An 18,926-nucleotide genomic window follows, 5' to 3' on the forward strand; every position below is an offset into this window, starting at 1 on the left:
ATACATTGAATGGGAGAAAGCAGAGTGATGTGGAAGAGCAGAGAGATTTGGGGTTCAGGTTCACAAGACTGTAAAAGCAGCACCTCAAGTGGATAAGGTCATAAAAAGCTATAAAAGTTGAGATGTAATGGTTCAGAGAAGGTTCACTAGGTTGATTCCGGGTATGGAAGGGTTGTCTTATGAGGAAAGATTGAACAGGTTGGGTCTATACTCATTGGAGTTTAGAAGAATGAGAGGAGACCTTATTGAAACATACAAGATTCTGAGGGGACTCAATAGGGTAGATGCTGAGAGGATGTTATCCCTCATGGGGGAATCTAAAACTAGGGGGCATAGTCTCAGAATAAGGGGTCGCCTGTTTAAGACAGAAATGAGGAGGAATTTCTTCTCCCAGAAGTTCGTGAATCTTTGGAATTCTTTACCCCAAAAAGCTGTGGAGGCTGAGTCATTGAATATATTCAAGGCTGAGTTAGACACATTTTTGATCAGCAAGGGAGTCAAAGGATATGGGGGAAAAGGCGGGAAAGTGGAGTTGAGGTAAAAATCAGATCAGCCATGATCTCATTGAATGACGGAGCAGGCTCGAGGGGCTGAATGGCCTACTCCTGCTCCTATCTCTTTTGGTCTTATGGTGAATCTATATAAAACCTTAGTATGACCACAGTTGGAGGACTGTGTGCAGTTTTATACTCCACACTATGAGAAGGGCGTTGAGACAATAGAGAGGGTACAGCACAGATTCACTGTCGGATATGAGGAAATAAAAATACAAAGAAAGACTTGAGAAATTGGGGGTGTTTTCATTAGGATAGGGGGTGATTTAAATTATGAAGGGATAGGACAGGGTAGATAGAAACAGACTGTTCCCAACGATTGAGGGGTCTACAACGAGGGGACAGAGATAAGATTAAATGTAAGAGATTTAGGACAGAGAGCAGGAGAATTTTTTCTTTAACACAGAGGGATGTGATGCTGTGGATTGAAGTAGGAACCATGGTCGGAATTTTCTCCAAGCTGCTCCTGCCCCGCCACCTAAAACTTATCGGAAGAAACTCAGTTTACGTGCGCAAACGGGATTTCTGCCGTACTTCCGGCGTAGTTACGTTGGCGGAGCAGGAGCCACTTGGAGGAAATTCTCTTAGCTGATAGAAGCAGATTCAATAGTAACTTTCAGAAGGGAATAGGATATATACTTGAGGGGGGGGGGAATTTACAGGGATATGGGGAAATAGTGGGGGAGTGGGACTAATTGGATAGCGCTTTTGAAGAGCCAGCACAGGCATGATGGGCCGAATGGCCCTCTTCTGTGCTGTAAGATTCAATGATTCTATGATTTTAATAGGTCAGAGAGGTGGTTGAAGAAAAAGGGGGGATAAAGGGATATGGGAACAGGGCGAGAACATGGTTTCAGGACTACTGCTCATGTGACAGAGAAACACCAAGATGGACTGGTTTTTCCTGTTATAATTCCTATGTCATTTTATTTAAAACCCTTGTTATTGTGGTTATATCAGGTGATCTCAACTTCAGAAGGCAGTAGAATAAAACAGTACACTAGACCATGGCTGAGGTTATAAACTACCAAACAAATGAATTAATCAATAAATGGATCAGTGAACAGAAGCAATGGCACACTGTAGATTTACAGCAAGTATAGACTTGACGATCACTCCCTAGAAGTTAGAAAATAACAAACAGCTGCATCTCTCGTGTTAAACTCCAATATGAACTGGACCTGCTCCAAAGTCACTGACTTAACCTGATGTAGGCGTTTGGAGTTGACCTTCTGGTCTGTTTTGCCTATCTCTCTCTGATCACTTCAGGCAGGCTGAGTCACACTTTCAAAATTTGACTGAGACAAAATTTAAGTTTGTATCTCTTAAATTCAAATCATGTTGTGAATCAAACGTATATTCAAACAAAACCCACAGGATTCATGCATTTGAATTGAATAGCTTAGCCTCTCCCCTCAGATACCTATTGCAGGTGTAACATCTGTTCTGGGACTTTTGTGCAACACAAAACCATTGTGTGCCATTTTCTATGCAAACCTAGTTTTTAACCCTGTATGGTACCATGACAGAAAGAAAGAAGCCAATAACTTGATACATCATTATGGCATGGTCGGTAACCAGAGGACACAGATTTAAGGCAATTGGCAAAAGAACCAGAGGTGACATGAGGAAAAAAATGTTTATGCAGTGAGTTATGACCTGGAACGCGCTGCCTGAAAGGGCGGTGGAAGCAGATTCAATAGTAACTTTCAGAAGGAAATTGGATAAATACTTGAAGGGAAAAAATTTGCAAGGCTGTGGGGAAAGAGCAGGGGAGTGGGACTAATTGGATAGCTCTTTCAAAGAGCTGGCACAGGCACGATGGGTCGAATGGACTCCTTCTGTGCTGTATCATTCTATGATTCCACACACAGAGGAAAATAGGGCTGTGGGGAGGGGGGAGGGGGTAATCTTTTTAATAGGCATTGTGGAGGGAAAACCCATGGGTGAGCTGCCCACGATTTGCCAATATGTCCTGCCACTGGCATATATTTGGGGAAAAACCCCATGTTATCCAAACAACCCCATGCCAAAAGTGTTTGCAGTAACATTCGAGGTGTAGAGTTTCTGCTGGGTGGTGCGCCAGTTTTGCCGAGGTGAAGCTACGCGCAAACTCATTAGCATAAGCCCGCACGCAAACAATGGCGGAGACTCCAGCGGAAATTGGATATGGGGGGCAACGCAGTTACATTTGAAACTATGCAATCTTTAGTGCTATTTCATTCGATTCCGCCTGGATCTCGCTAATATCGGGGTGGAAATCGTGCCGAAACACCAGGCCCTAGTGTTGGTTATGTGTGGAGTTGGCTGTGGTTTCCTTGCATTCATTTTCAGAGTTCTACCCAGAGTAAACTCTGATATACCACTGATGTTGCCATCACTAAAAAAAGTCAAGCCTACGTACCACCCTGACCTATGATACGACAATGTTCATGACTTTGTTATAAGGATGATACTTTTGTGCCAACCTATGTTTGCATGTTCTGACCTGGTATTAGGATGGTTTTCATGGGCCGCACCTCAACACCCTGCATTGGGTACTCCAAGGGAGAGTTGGCTTTGGCAATAAGCACTGCGTCTGCCGGAGTCTTCATCCTAGAGGAACAGAGAAGTCATGACATGTTCATCCACTGGAAGTGAGGACATAATAGGGCTGTTGACCGGAAGTCACCGGTTAACGGTTTTGGCTTAGTACACAGAGGAAAAGTCAATTCTCTCTTAATTCTCAATTCGCTTTATTAACGTTATTAGATCATGTACATACCACTTATACGTCTAGTTAGATATAGGCATGCAGTTTACAGCAGGTTATACAGTTTTATACTCAAACTAGGATTTAAACGCACACCCACTAGGTTTTTTTGACGAACACTTCCTGAGTGGTCACAGAATAGAAAGGATATTATATTACCCGGAAAGGAGAGATACTGCTGGCCAGGCAATTCTCTCTCTCACTCCCGACGTCGTCTCTACGTCCCTGACGTCGTCTCTACGTCCCTGACGTAGGGTTCCCACTTCCATGATGGTCAGTCTCCGGAGTCTCCCTCACAAACAAACACAAACTGGGACCAAGCCAGCAATTCTTCAGTTTTATTCCCAAGTCTGTCTTTTCGAATGATGCTGTCTTCTCTGGTTGGCTCAAAGTTGCTGGAGTGATCGATGTCATCCCCTGATTGGCTCTGTTCCAAGGGGTTAGGTAGCATTACCTCATACTCCTTTTCTAAATAAGGACTGGTGTCTCATCATAGTTCCTTTGTCCCTGTGAGAAGCGGAACGAATTCAAACCGGTTCTGGCCAGTTCAGACTAGTGACTGAACTCCAGGTCACCCCAGTTCAAAGGTCAGTGTCTTTGTTAGCAATTCGAATTAACCTCAATAGGTTTCTGCAGCCTCTGGCCAACAGGGCCGATTTCCTGAGCATGCACTGTGGGTGAGGAACCTCACTGGCAATTGTGTATACCGAGAAACCACAGGTGCTGGACAGAAGATTGCAGGAGTGCCTGATATGCACGTCTAGTGGATGAGGTTTACCCACCATTGGTCTGCACTCAGAAAATCAGCACTAAAAAAAAATGACTCCTCCATCTAAGTGCAGATACCACAATGGTGGTTTATTTTTGTAACCTTTACAAGTCGGTGACTAACTCAACATCTTACCATAGACACAACTAGAAGGAACTGTTTGATAGGAAGCAAAACCTACCTGTGTACATGCAGTTTCTACCAAAAAAAGGCATGCGTTCATTCTGCAGTCTTTAGCATGAGAAGGCATCCCCCCAAAGTATACATCATAGGGAGAATTTTGCACGGCTTTGCCCTGCCTTCCTAGACAGCAGTGATGGAGATAGGGCTATAAAACTAAGGCCATTTCTGTTACCTCTGCTCCCATCTAGGAGAGACTCCTCACAGAGAATGGAACCTCATAAAATTACACCTTATATTTCCTTACTTATAGGGTACCCTGATCCAAAGGGCATTTTATCCCAACTCTGGTAATTAATATTATAAAGCATATGCAACATAATATAGCTAACAGCAGTGTAGTACACATTGGGATTTTATATTACACTGTTGATTCACTGATGCTATTTGATTGAATAGATTCCAATGAGTTACTTTAGCAAATGTACACAAATCCAGTCCATTTAATTTTGGTTCCTTGGTACTGTTTGATTCAGTCATTCTTGTAAGCCAGTTTGATAGTGATAACAGCAAGTCAATTAGGGCCCCATTTTCCTCTTTTCTGAAAATAGACCCATTAACCCTCCTCTTTTTGTAGATTGAAACAACTGCCAAGCAAATTACGATCGGAGTGCAACTTTGCCGCAGTCAGTTTCGTGAAAGACATGTTCAGTAGCCCAAACAAAAGAACCTCAGCCAATCCTGACACAACAAGAAGTTGTTGCGTTTATATAGCGCCTTCAAGGTAGAAAAACATCCCAAGGTGCTTCGCCTGTAATAAGCTGCTGTCAGACTTCTCAAGCAGCAAAATTGGCACCAAAATGGTAAAACTGAAAGTTCCATAATCCAGTAAAACCTGTGCATAATTGTCTCCACGAAGATGTAGAAAATATATTGTTTAAGAAGGTGGTTTAGTGCGTAACTTTCCTGCGTTTAACAAGTCCATTGAACCACTAGAGAATGTTTGGGGCTTGATGTCTTTTAACCATAAACCCTACCTCTTTTACAGTTCATTGTATTATTTGCCCCATATTATTTGTATTTATTCTCGGGATGCAGGCATCGCTGGCAAGGCCATTGACTTCGCTGGAAATGGAAACCGGGAGATGTATAACCGGCAGCTGATCCGAAATCACCCATTAGACACTATTGTCCAAAGTGAGATATACTTCCCCTGTTTCCTGTTTTTGCTCCACTTAAAAGCTGTGGTGATGCTTTTTCTCCTTAGCCTCAATATTTATGCTGCTCTTTGCCAACTCGAGTTTCAAACTTTTAACTGTCCTGTATATTCTTTTCAGTCTGTGGGCAATATTCTAACTCAGTTGTCCAGTACGTTAGCTACCAGCCACATGTGGCTAAATTGGGAATCCAGATGTAGCTAATTGCATTTCTGATTAGAAAATAAAAGACTTGCATTTATATAGCGCCTTTCACGACCTCAGGACACCCCAAAGGACTTCACAGCCAATGAAGTACTTTTTTGAAGTGTAGTCGCTGTTGTAATGTAGGAAACGTGCCAACCAATATGTGCACAGCAAGATCCCACAAACAGCAATGTGGTAATGACCAGATCATCTGTTGGTTGAGGGATAAATGTTGGCCAGGACATCAGGAGAACTCCCCTGCTCTTCTTCAAAAAAGTGCCACGGGATCTCTTACATCCACCTCATCCAAAAGACGGCATCTCTGACAGTGCAGCATTCCCTCAGTACTGCACTGGAATGGTAGCCTAGGTTATGTGCTCAGGTCTCTGGAGTGGGACTTTAACCCACAATCTAAAATGAGTAATAGACACCATAGTTGAACATGTGATCTCAATACTCATTTGTACGGTGTATGCAATGTATACTTTAACCTTTTTGTGCCTTTGTTGGTAAAATGATGAGACGAAACACAGAGTGTGCAATCATTTTCTGATCATTGGGAGTGCTTTACGTCCTTGATTACTGAATGGTGATAGATGTCTGCTAAGTAAACATTGGTTTAATGTCTCACCCGAAAGACGGCATCTCCAACAATCCCTCATTACTGCACTGGGTGGATCAGCCTAATTTTGTGCTCAAGTCTCTGGAGTGGGAATTGAATTCACCACCTTCTGACTCAGTGCATGGTGCTTAGCACATATTATTAAGGTTTGCATGCCGCTCCTGTATAAAATTTGTTTGAACCAAATACAGCTATTTTGAAGCCTGGAAGTTTATGTTGCAGTTACACTTGTGTGTTTGTATTTACTTTATGATATTTTGACTTTAGTTGAAATGATGAGTGAAATTCTCTTTTTTTTAAATTAAAAACAAACCACTAATGGAATTGCAGGAACGTTCATTTTTGAAACATGCGATTCCAGAGAATATAATTTTGCCAGCGGGACATCACCAAGGTTGAAAAGATAAACCAGGGAGTAGTGGTTAAATGACACCAAGATTGAAGATTGTAAGAGGAAGGGAAGACTGAAGGAGGTAAGGCATTCCACAGTTTTGAGATAGCCCGAAAGAATAAGTTAAGAGTAGGAGACTGTGATGAACCTTGATTTCAAGGATGTTTGGAGAAGAGTGTGTAGGAAGGGATATTTGGAGTTTAGGAGGAAGACAAAAGTTCAGAGGGGAGCAGGCTATAGTAGTATCGATAAAATAAAGAGAGACGGGTAAGGTTGATAAAGACAGAGGTTGGAGACCATGAAAGGTCAGAGGTGGTAGCTGTTGATTGAACTTGGGTCCACGCCAAGACAGGGAGCCATGGTTAATCCTCCACAGAAGAGCAAAGTCTCGGTTGGCATAGTTCCCAGAAGAGAGATTAATCACTGTGTACCATTGGTAGGATTGCCACACAGCAGGAATGTAGCCCAGTGTCCTTCTACTACTGGGAACATGTTGCTGCTTTGCTGCTACTTGAAGTTTGTCATAATTAAAGATTAAATTGATTTCAAAAATATATACATGTGTAGTCGTGTCTGATTCGACAGGCCTGAACCCAAATTATATTGAGACACGTGGCATGTAACATTTTGGCTAGCAATAGGAAGATTTTGTGTGCCAGCCTTCAAGTTTATAATTTTTTTTAAATCACCAACGCATTGTGATGGATCAAACTGTACCTCTGTAGAAAGTGTTGATACTCCTTCTCTCTCCTCTGCTTCACCTCTTGGCGTTCTGCTGCATTAAAGACCAACTCCAGCTCAGTAACAGAGTGCCGACTGATGAGGCCGTTTAACCAAGCCTCCTCTTTTTCACATTTGCAGTTGTTTGTTGTGAGCTGCCTACGGAGGACAATGATTCAAGACTTTAAAACAAGTAGCGACGGAAAAGGGCACAGCCACTCCCGATACAATACAGGCACTAGTAGATCTCCCCTGGCATTGCTCATGGGTAGCCCTGAGCCCAGAGATGCTCACTGGGGTCCCGCAGATTGCCCGTTTGCTGTGCTACAGCAAATTTACTGAAGCACATGACTGATGAGGTAAAAATATTACACGCGGCCCTGACAGATTTTTCAAACGCTGCAGTCAAAGCATAGATATGACAGAAAATTTTCTGGGCCTGCATCTTGAACCATTTCCTGCTTGGTCACATGACCCTGGCAAATCACGGTCTGTTTTCTACGGTTGCCTGTTTTATCCAGGCGCAGTACTGGCCAAGGTAACGGGATTTCTGACGGATGACGCCAACCCGTCATTTCCATACAGCCACCATTTTGGGGGCTGAAGCTTCTGCTCGTGCCCATTTCTGCCAGATATAGAAATATATAGAAGTTACAACATGGACACGGCCATTCGGCCCAACCAGTTCGCGTCAGTGTTTATTCTCCATGTGAACAAATAGTTCCGATCACATTTACCCACCCTGTTCCCATATTCCTTCAGTTTACTGGGCTTAATTGAAGGGGCAGAACACTAGACTTACCCGCCCCAAATCCCAATGCCCTGCCACTGGAAATGAACCATTTTCCCACGATAAAGATCACAGATTTTCTAACCTTTATACAGGAATTTTTTAAAAAATGCTGCAACCAGTCTTGAAAAAAACAAACTTTCACATAATAGGCATGCTCCAGAAAGTTCTTATGAGGAAAATTAAAAGTTTCAAAAGCTGTATTTTAGCAACTTATTGGTTACATAGAATTACATAGAATTTACAGCACAGAGACAGGCCATTCAGCCCAACTGGTCTATGCTCCACACGAGTCTCCTCCCACCCCTCTTCATCTAACCCCATCAGCATATCCTTCTATTCGTTTCTCCCTCATGTACTTCCCTGTAAATGCATCTATGCTTTTCGCCTCAACTATTCCCTGTGGTAGCAAGTTCCACATTCCAACCACTCTCTGGGTAAAGAAGTTTCTCCTGAATTCCTTAGTGGATTTATTAGTGACTATTTTATATCTGCGGCCTCTAGTTTTGGACTCCCCCACAAGTGGAAACATCTTTACGTCTACCCTATCAAACCCCTACATAATTTTAATAACTGGTTATATAGAAATTTTTTGGGACCAAGGTTTAACTATACACTTCTGTAACTGCGACTATGAGAAATCATTGGCTCATTTGAAGGTCTTCCTTCCTCAAATTCATGAGGATCAACATTGAGAATGTTGCACCTGACTGCAGGGATGCAAGGTTTGCCTCTGCACTAATAGGCCCCACAACTGATTTCTAATTAGCTTCTGATATGCAGGCATGAGCTAAAAAAACAATTTAGAATGTTTTTTTTCCCCCCCAGGTTGTCCCAAGGGGGCACGATTGGCCAAATACTCTAATTACTATTGGATTCAGAACTGGTATGAATTCTTTAAACAGTATGGCCTTGAATTTCAGCGGGGTTCTCCCAATCCCCTGCTATAATATCGGCAGGCGATCGGAGAAACCCCCCCCCCCCTGGCAAATATCCATCTCCCATCGGAGAAGCCTTGACGAAATTTCAGATGTTTAAACTGAAAGGGACCATGACACTTGTACATAACAAAAGTTATTGAAGACACAAGAAATCATACTTGCTCTGGAATGTGTATACTTCACTGCACCTCTCCTCCTCCACCCGCCCACCCATATTGAGGGTGATGCCTTTCGCTGATAATCTAACATTTGGAAATTAAATTAAAGCTTGCACTTGCAAGAAAGGGAATTAGTTTATATTGCTTGGGTAAATGATGAAACATTTATTACAGCAATGTTCTCCAACCTGCTCAGCTAGTTTAACGTGCTAAAACATCCCCAAGTGCTTCATAAGAACATAAAGAAACAGGAGCAGGAGTAGGCCATCTGGCCCCTTGAGCCTGCTCCACCATTCAACAAGATCATGGCTGATCTTCTACCTCAACACCATTTTCCCTTGATTCCCTTAGTATCCAAATATTATCGATCTGAGTCTTGAATATACTCAACGACTGAGCATCCACAGCCCTCAGGTGTAGAGAATTCCAAAGATTCACAACCCCGAGTGAAGAAATTTTTCCTCGTCTCTATCCGAAATGGCCGCCCCCTTATGTTGAGATTATGACCCCTAGTTCTAGACTCTCCAGCCAGGGGAAACAGCCTCTCAGCATCTACCCTGTCAAGCCCTCTCAGAATTTTATACGTTTCAATGCAATCACCTCATTCTTCTAAACTCCAGAGAATATAGGCCTATTCTACTCAATCGCTCCTCATAGGACAACCCTCTCATCCCAGGAATTAATCCAGTGAACCTTCGTTGCACCCCCTCTAAGGCAAGTATATCCTTCCTTAGGTAAGGAGACCAAAACTGTACACAGTACTCCAGGTGTAGTCTCACCACAACCCTATATAATTACAGCAAGACTTCCTTACTCTTATACTCCAACCCCCTTGCAATAAAGGCTAACATATTATTTGCCTTCCTAGTTGCTTGCTGTGCCTGCATGTTAACTTTCTGTGATTCGTGCACAAATCCCTCTGACTACCAATATTTCACAGGACAAGATGTGACACCGAGCCACATAAGGAGATATTAGGACAGGTGACCAATAGCTTGATCAAAGAGGTAGGTTATAAAGGGGCATCTTAAAAGGAGGAGGGAGAGGCGGAGAGGTTTAGGGAGGGAATTCCAGAGCTTAGGGCCTGGGCAGTTAAAGGCACAGCCACCAATGGTGGAGCGATTAAAACCGGGGATGTGCAAGAGGCCAGAATTGGAGGAGCGCAGAGATCTCAGAGGGTTGTAGGGCTGGAGGAGGTTATAGAGATAGGGAGGGGAGAGGGCACAGAGAGATTTGAAAACAAGGATGAGAATTTTAAAATCGAGGCATTGCTGAACCGGGAACCAATGTAGGTCAGCGAGCACAGGGGGTAATGGGTGAACGGGACTTGGTGAGAGTTAGGATATGGGCAGCAGAGTTTTGGATGAGCTCAAGTTTATGGAAGGTGGAAAATGGGAGGCCGGCCAGGAGAGCATTGGAATAGTCGAGTCTGGAGATATCAAAGGCACGGATGGGGGTTTCAGCAGCAGATGAGCTGAGGCAGGGGCGGAGGCGGGCGATGTTAAGGAAGTGGAAGCAGGCGGTCTTGTTGATGGAGCAGATATGGGGTCAGAAGCTCAGCTCAGGGTCAAATAGGATGCCACAGTTGCGAACACAGTCTGGTTCGGCCTCAGACAGTGGCCAGGGAGAAGGATGGAGTCGGTGGCCAGGGAACAGAGTTTGTGGCGGGGACCGAGGACAATGGCTTCTGTCTTCCCAATATTTAGTTGGAGGAAGTTTCTCCTCATCCAGTACTGGATGTCCGACAAGCATCGTGACAAATGAGAGACAGCGGAGGGGTCGAGAGAGGTGGTGGTGAGAGAGAGCTGGGTGTCGTCAGTGTACATGTGGAACCTGATGACGTGTTTTCAGATGATGTCACGAGGGGCAGCATGTAGATGAGAAATAGGAGGGGGCCAAGGATAGATCCTTGGGGAACGCCAGAGGTAACGGTGCAAGAGTGGGAAGAGAAGCCATTGCAGGTGATTCTCTGGCTATGACTGGATAGAAAGGAATGGAACCAGGCGAGTGCAGACCCACCCAACTGGACGACAGAGGAGAGGCGTTGGAGGAGGAGGGTGTGGTCAACTGTGTCAAAGGTCGAGAAGGATGAGGAGGGATAGTTTACCACGGTCACAGTCACATAGAATGTCATTTGTGACTTTGATAAGGGCCGTTTCAGTACTGTGGCAGGGGCGGAAACTGAGAATACCTACGAGGTGCCCCTCTAATGAAATGCATATGTAGTAAGCTTTCAGTAGCTCAATAAGATGCCTCCATAACAAAATGGCAGTATGTTAAACCAGGGGTTAATATAAGTGGCCCATTTTGCGAGCTAGAATTAGAACAATGAGCTTTTCAATTAGCTTTTCTTTGATCATTCGTTTATGTTATTAATTTTCTGTATGAAAATGTATGCTTTATGATGAATCAAGCAAAGCGATATAAGCTGAATTCTGGGGTAAGGAGGTGTAGGGAGTGTTGTTTTGCAGCTACCTAATGAATGGATCCTTATTTCGGACAAGGTCGAAAAACATCCCAGGCCTGAGATAAGTGAGACTCCCTTTCCTGTGACCTACGCATGAACAGGTATCACCTGTGAGTGGTCGGTCATTATGTCAGTTAGTATGGCTTGCCCAGACTCAGCTTATGATTGGTTTTAACCCCTTGCTAATCATGTCCCTCCCCACTCTGAAAATGTATAATTGTGTGAACTCTGACCATGTAATTTGCCTGTTCTATGAGATTGACCAGACTCTGTCAAGAGTTGAAATCAATTCTATAGATAAGGTCAGCTGCAGCTAATAAAATTGTGTTAAACTTTCAAGTGTATTCGCTTTCAGTTTTTGCTGAACCAGACTAAGAGTAAAGAAATCCGGTATCGTCAAAACCTGATTGGAAGGATTCAAACATGGAGTTGTGGGAGGCGACGACACGTTCAAGGACTTGAGAGGAAAGGGAGGTTGGAGATGGGGCAGTAGTTGCAAGGACAGAGGGGTCACGGGTGGGGGTTTTTTTGAGGGGGTGATGACGGCAGATTTGAAGGGGATGGAGAACAGTACCTGCGGAGAGGAATTTCATATGAATGTCTTAATGTATTTGTTACTGTAAGAAAATCTCCTCGGCCAGTGAGATAGTCTGACAATAAACCATACAATCAACTTCCTCCTTCACTGTATCACACCATTTCTGTCATTTGGAATCAAATTGTCGTCTATGTAACGGAAACCTCACATTACAGAGTCCATTCCTTCTGGTCCCAGTCTTGAAAAACTGCAGAACTACAACAAAAGCCTTGGCCTGACCCACGTAATTTCCTTTGAAGTCAGGTTTCCACCCAAATTTTGTACCACAATATTCGTTAAAAACAAAGACTTGCATTTATATAGCGCCTTTCATGACCTCAGGACGTCCCAAAGCGCATGACAGCCAATGTTTCTTTTCCTGTTGAAAATTAGTTGCAACAGTGCTCATGCATTGCATCTGTGACGTCAACATGGCACAATCTGCATGTTAACTTCATGGATATAATGTACACGCATCTGATTTTTGGTAAGAAAACAATGAGTAATTTTGGGGGAGTTCTCAAATTCGGAAGAACCATCAGAAAAACATGTGTGAATTTGTTGGGGAAAAAAAAGGTAAAGACTGATTTTAACGATCCCTGAATGACACTGCCCTTGCCAGCCTCTGGCAGTGATGCCCTTATGCTGCATGATAGCTGCAGGTATCATTGCTGTAGGTGGCAAAGCTCTGTAGCTGACTCCCTTCTGACCCAAATCACGCAGATGCAGTTGTCCTCAGTCAAATGCAGTCATGCCAAGCTCTACAGACATACTTTGGTGCCTGCTGAGCTCCTGGCATGGCTTTGTTCAACTTGTCCCACTCATGCATGAAATAGTGTATCGGAGGCATTTTAAACATAAACTTACATTAAGGCATTTTGTTCCTGTAATGTTTAATATCAGGTCCAGAGTCACAGTGCATGAGCTGAAAACTTACAACACCCAGGGATATGGGAATTCTTCTGGGTCTGTTGACGTTCAGAGTGTCCCTTTCCCTCTTTTTCTTGTCATCTTTCCCCTCCCTTCCTCAACTAAAGTGAATGACTTCTTGCTAAGGTCACTTGTTACAGGCACCCCCACATGCACAGGGCACCGTCCAAACATCTCGCCCCACATGCACAGGGCACCGTCCAAACATCTCGCCCCACATGCACAGGGCACCGTCCAAACATCTCGCCCCACATGCACAGGGCACCGTCCAAACATCTCGCCCCACATGCACAGGGCACCGTCCAAACATCTCGCCCCACATGCACAGGGCACCGTCCAAACATCTCGCCCCACATGCACAGGGCACCGTCCAAACATCTCGCCCCACATCTCATTCCTCCTGTGCATCAGCACGGTACTGTAATGCTGGGACCGGGACAAAGAATCACACAGTCCCAATCCAGCCTTCAACCGATGTCCGCACACACAACATGTGCTTCCAGCAAGTGTCACTCACTCACTGTTCAGCAAGCAGAAGCGGGAACCTTAGCCCATTTTCCCTTCCTTAAACCAAGCCAGTCGTGACACCCCTGCCGTTGCCCTAGTTGAGTACAACTAACCCAGCACAGAATGCAGATCGAACCTGGGGACCTTCCTTGTCTACATTGCTCAGCTACTCACTGGATAAATCCCCGAACCCATTGGCAGAATTTTGGGCAGTCTTAGGATTAGAGAGGTTTTGCCTTTGAGATTCATCCCGTTGACAACCTATTCCTACTCCTGTAGTATACGTAGTGCATTGGAGAACTAAGTTTTTTTTAAATTTGCATCTTCTGATCGATTTGCTGGTTACTTTTGTACTTTGAAAAGAGAGACTTACCTGGCGACTATCTCTTTCCTTTTATATGATAAATGGGCGTATTGCTCCAAAGGCTCCCATAATCCATATTCAAGTAGGTTTTGTGGAATACTCTGTGTTTGGTACTTGATATCCACAACATACCCAAGTTCCAGGTGCATGTAAACAGTGATAAATACTGTTAGGAGCAGAGTCACAAGGACCAGGTAGCAGAGAATCTTTTTTCGACGCATCCTGCAAATGTAAAGGGAAAAATTATCACATTTCTTCCAAGAAGCATTTGAAAACCATTCCAACCACAGCAACATGCATTTATGTAGCGCCATTAATGTAGAAAGGTGTTTCAGAGGCATAATCAGACCAAAATGGACACCAAGCCAAAGAAGGAGGTATTAGAAGAGGTGACTAAAAGCTTGGTCAAAAAGATGGGTTTTAAAGAGAACCTTAAAAGGAGGAGAGTTAGGAAGGCGGATGGGTTTAGGGAAGTCATTCCAGAGCTTAGGACCTAGACAGCTGAAGACACAGAGGCCAATGGTGGGGGCAATGAAGTTGGCGGGGGGGGGGGGGGATGCACAAGAGAATAGAATCAAAGGAACGGAATTTGAGTGGGGAGGTTGAAAGAGGTTAGAGAGATAAGAAGGGGCGAGGCCATGAATTTAAACACAAGGATAAGACTTTAAAATTTGAGGCATTGGGGTACTGGGAGCCAAGGTAGGTCAACAAAGACTCAGATGAGGGGGATTTGGTACGGGATACGGGCAGCAGAGTTTTGGATAAACTGAAGTTTACGGAGGGTGGAGAATGGGATGTCAGACAGGAGAGCATTGGAATAGGCGAGGCTAGAGGTAACAAAGCCATGATTGAGGATTTCAGCAGCAGATGGACCGAGGTAGGGGCGGAGGTGGGCAACGTTACAGAGGTGGAAGTAGGCGGTCTTTGTCATGGAGAGCATATGGAGTTGGAAGCTCATCTGAGAGTCAAATAAGACGCTGAAGTTGCAAACAGTCGGATTTAGCCTAAGACAATGGCCAGAAAGGAGGATGTAATTGTTGGCAAGGGTACAGAGTTTGTGGCGGAGGCCGAAGATGACGGTTTCAGTTTTCCCAACGTTTAACTTGAGGAAATTGCAGTTTATCCAAGACTAGATATTGAACAAGCAGTCTGACAAGACAAAGGCAGCAGAGGGGTTGAGAGAGGTGGTGGAGAGGTAGAGCTGGGTGTCGTCAGTGTACATGTGAAAGCTGACCCTATGTCTGCGATGTTGTCAAGGGGCAGCATGAAGATGAGGAAGCCAAGGATAGATCATTGGGGGACTCAAGGTAATGGTGCGAGGGCAGGAGGAGAAGCCATTGCTTGAGTTGCCCGGGCCACAATGGAAAGGTAAGTGTGGAACCAAGCAAAAGTAGTTCCCTGAGCTGGACAATGGAGGAAGCATTGAAGGAGGATGGTGTGGTCAACTGTGTCAAAGGCTGCAGACAGGTAGAGAAGGATGAGGAGGGATAGTTTACCATGGTCACAGTCACATAGGATGTCATTTGTGACTTTGATAAGGGTCGTTTCAGTACTGTGGCGGGGCGTAAACCTGAATGGAGATTTAAACATGGAGTTGCAGGAAAGATGGGCATGGATTTGGGAGGTGACAACATGTTCAAGGACTCAAGAGGAAAGGGAGGTTGGAGATGGGGTGGAGAGAGGTCAAAAGTGTTTTTATTTGAGGAGGGGGGTGATGACAGCAGTTTTGAGAGGGATAGTACCTGATGAGAGGGAACCAATTAGAATGTCAGCTAGCATGGGGGTCAGGAAGGAAAGTTGGGTGGTCATCAGTTTAGAGGGAATGGGGTCAAGGGAGCAAGAAGTGGGTCTTATGGACAAGATGAGCTCGGAAAGGGTATGAGGAAGATAGGAGAGAAACTGGAGAAAGATGCAGGTTCAGGGCTGGGCAGGAGAAATCTATGGGGAAGTTTGGCTTGGTGGGCAAGAGGAAGGGGAGGAAGCAGCAGAGGCAGATGAACAGATGGTCTCAATCTTAGTGACAAAGATTGCCATGAATTCCTCACACTTGTTGGAGGTGGAGGATGCAGGGGAAGAGAGGTTTAAGGAAATGGTTTGCAGTGGAGAAGAGAAGCTGGGGGTTATCATTGGTCTTAAGGATGATCCTGGAGTAGTGGGTGGTTTTGGCAAAGGAGAGTGAGGCCCAATAGCACTTGATGTAGTCCAACCAGATTTGGTGATGGATGCCTAAACCAGTTGTTGCCCAGATACGCTCAAGACCTGCATCCTTTGGATTTGAAGGAGTGAAGATAGGGGACAGACCAGAGGGATTGAGTGGGAGGGGAGAGAATAAAGGTTTTGCTGGGGACAAGGGCACGAAAGGTGGACTTAAGGAGATCGATGACTGCTGAAGTATCATGGCAAAGGGAGGGCCAAAGGCTAGACAGTCGGGAGTTTGAAAGTGCCATTGCAAGTGACTTGGTCCAGAGTTTCTTTTTCCAGGGATGGACACAGAAGGAAGAGAGGTTGGAAGGGGATAGGGGTTGTGGATAGTGAGGGTTACCAGGAAGTGATCAGAGATGGCCTTATCTGTGATAGAGACGATGGCAGGAGTGCAAAACGGCCCCGAGTCTCTTCATCGCTTGCTGACAGACTTGGACTTCGGCCTCCACATTTATTTTACCAGCCGTTGACTTTGCTGGCCATTTCTCTTAACCATACAGCCTTTGTAATGGCTACCAACATATCTGTCCCCACATGTAGCCACTTACCTTTAAATACCCTCACCCCTTTAAGTTTACTCATTAGCCCTTTAAGGGCTGGTTACATGCCATTTCCTGTTCTCCCCACTCTGGGATGAGCTCTTAATACCATGCCCAGTGTGATTTGGAGCTCACTCACGCTATATAAGCACACTAATGATCAGGCAAGTGCTAATAAAGAACAGTCCAATCTGAGGCCAATTACAGAATCAATTCATCCTTTGTATTATTGAGCGTTTGACAATCTGTCTATTTTTAGCCCCATGCCCTTCAAGCTATTTATCCGGCTCTTGGAATAATTTAAACAACATAGAACCAACTGCTTCTTTTCTCCAATAAAAAAATCATTTTTTTTAAGCCTTTTTCATAGAATTACACCACAGAAACAGGCCATTCGGCCCAACTGGTCCATGCTGGTGTTTATGCTCCACACGAGCCTCCTCCCACCTTACTTCATCTCACCCTATCAACATAACCTTCTATTCCTTTCTCCCCCATGTGTTTATCTAGGTTCCCCTTAAATACATCTCTGCTATTCGCCTCAACTACTCCTTGTGGTAGCGAGTTCCACATTCTCACCACTCTCTGGGTAAAGAAGTTTCTCCTGAATTCTTTAGTCTCACAATTTAAAGCTCTAAATCTTGGAATCATTCCTGAAGCTCCTCTTTTCAATGCATTAATGTCTTTTTGAAAGTAGGGTGTCCAAGTGCTCACATAATATTTAAAATATAACCCTGCCAATAAATGATATTATAAGCTAAGCCAGGTTATTGTGAGAGCAAATGATGTGTCACCCTGAATATTCCTACACTTACCATATTGTTTAAATGGATTCTTTGGATGTGAGTATCACGAGCAAGGTCGGCATTTATTGTCCATCCCCAAGTTGCCCTGAGATGGTGGTGGTGGGCTTTCTTCCTAAACCGCTGCAGTTTGATTCAACAGAGGAGCTTACCAGGCCACTTCAGAGGGCATTTAAGAGTCAACCATGTTGGTGTGGGACTGGAGTCACATAGACCCAGACCGGGTAAGCAGGTTTCCTTCCCTAAAGGACATTAGTGAACCAGTTGGGTGAGAATAATGTGTTGCTATCTCTATTGCTCAGCATTAGACCTTACAACAGCACTTCACCCCTCCCCTCCCCACCCCAGCACTCTAAACCCTTCGCTCCCCCACTCTACATGGTTCTCCTCCAAACACCATGGGACACTGCATCAACCCTCCTTCTCATTCCAATCACACCCTCACCGCCCGCAGGCACTAACAGCGTTCTGCTTTCACCTGGTAACAATTGCTAAGTATTTCGCTCCTCTGCTGACTGGTTTCACATTTCACCCTGGAGCTATCTTCTTGCACATGACCACCTTCCTCTCCTGCTCAGAACCTCCTCCCTCTCCCTCTCCCTCTCCCTCTCCCTCTCCCTCTCCCTCTCCCTCTCCCTCTATGAAGCTGCCTCACATATCTGCACAACCCTTTCTAAGAACCACATACTAGCTCACTCCTAGTTTGCTCTCCTGCAAATCAGTGGGTGGGTTAGGCTGAAAACCCATGGAAGTGGCAGCGGCACAAGGGGAATAGCACATGTTGGCCTCTCAGGAGGACAGCTATTCTGCTCCCTCGCCACCCCCTCAGCCAATGCCCGCCATGGTGCCAGGAAGCCAGCTGAGCTAGACTGCCCTGGCAGCAGCTGAGATGCTACAGTCTGTAGCTGGGCACTCTCAGGCCCGAGCTCCTGGAGGTCGCCAACTACAAGCATCTCAAGGGGCTCTCACCTGAGCATCAATGGCCTTCTGCCACCCATGCAGTGTTCCACCATCATAGGACCCCGATTTGAATACTTTGATGAGACGCCCGCCTGAAACAGGTTTGCACCTGGGCTGCCCTGGCAAAGGCCTACAAGAAAATGGCAGCAGGTGGATCTTGAGTGCAAACGGAGTGGAAACGGGGGCAATAAGTTCTGTGTCACTGTTCCCACCGGGCAAAGGCCCTCAAAATCAGGGCCCAAGAGTGGAGCACAAAACTTTTTGGGCTGGTGAAACAATTAGGATGGGAAAAGAACTGGCTGGCAAAATAAAACAGTGGATAGCAAGAAAAATATGAAGGCAGGAAGTGGAGTCTGT

General features: G+C 44.9%; 1 protein-coding gene across 3 annotated transcripts in view; it reads right to left on the reverse strand.

Annotated features, from left to right (window-relative positions):
• The window catches only part of LOC137307280 (beta-1,4 N-acetylgalactosaminyltransferase 1-like), an 80,258-nt gene that overhangs the window by 45,272 nt on the left and 16,060 nt on the right, over window positions 1–18,926 (reverse strand). For all 3 annotated transcript variants that reach the window (XM_067976728.1, XM_067976727.1, XM_067976729.1), the window contains exons 2-4: window positions 14,075–14,287; window positions 7,329–7,490; window positions 3,043–3,149 (exon numbers count right to left, since the gene is read on the reverse strand). In XM_067976728.1, coding sequence (XP_067832829.1) covers window positions 3,043–3,149; window positions 7,329–7,490; window positions 14,075–14,286 — 481 coding nt within the window. In that variant the 5' untranslated portion in view covers window position 14,287. The remainder of the gene's footprint in view (window positions 1–3,042; window positions 3,150–7,328; window positions 7,491–14,074; window positions 14,288–18,926) is intronic.

This window comes from Heptranchias perlo, chromosome X, assembly GCF_035084215.1.
Source record: "Heptranchias perlo isolate sHepPer1 chromosome X, sHepPer1.hap1, whole genome shotgun sequence".
NCBI classification, from domain to species: Eukaryota; Metazoa; Chordata; class Chondrichthyes; order Hexanchiformes; family Hexanchidae; genus Heptranchias; species Heptranchias perlo.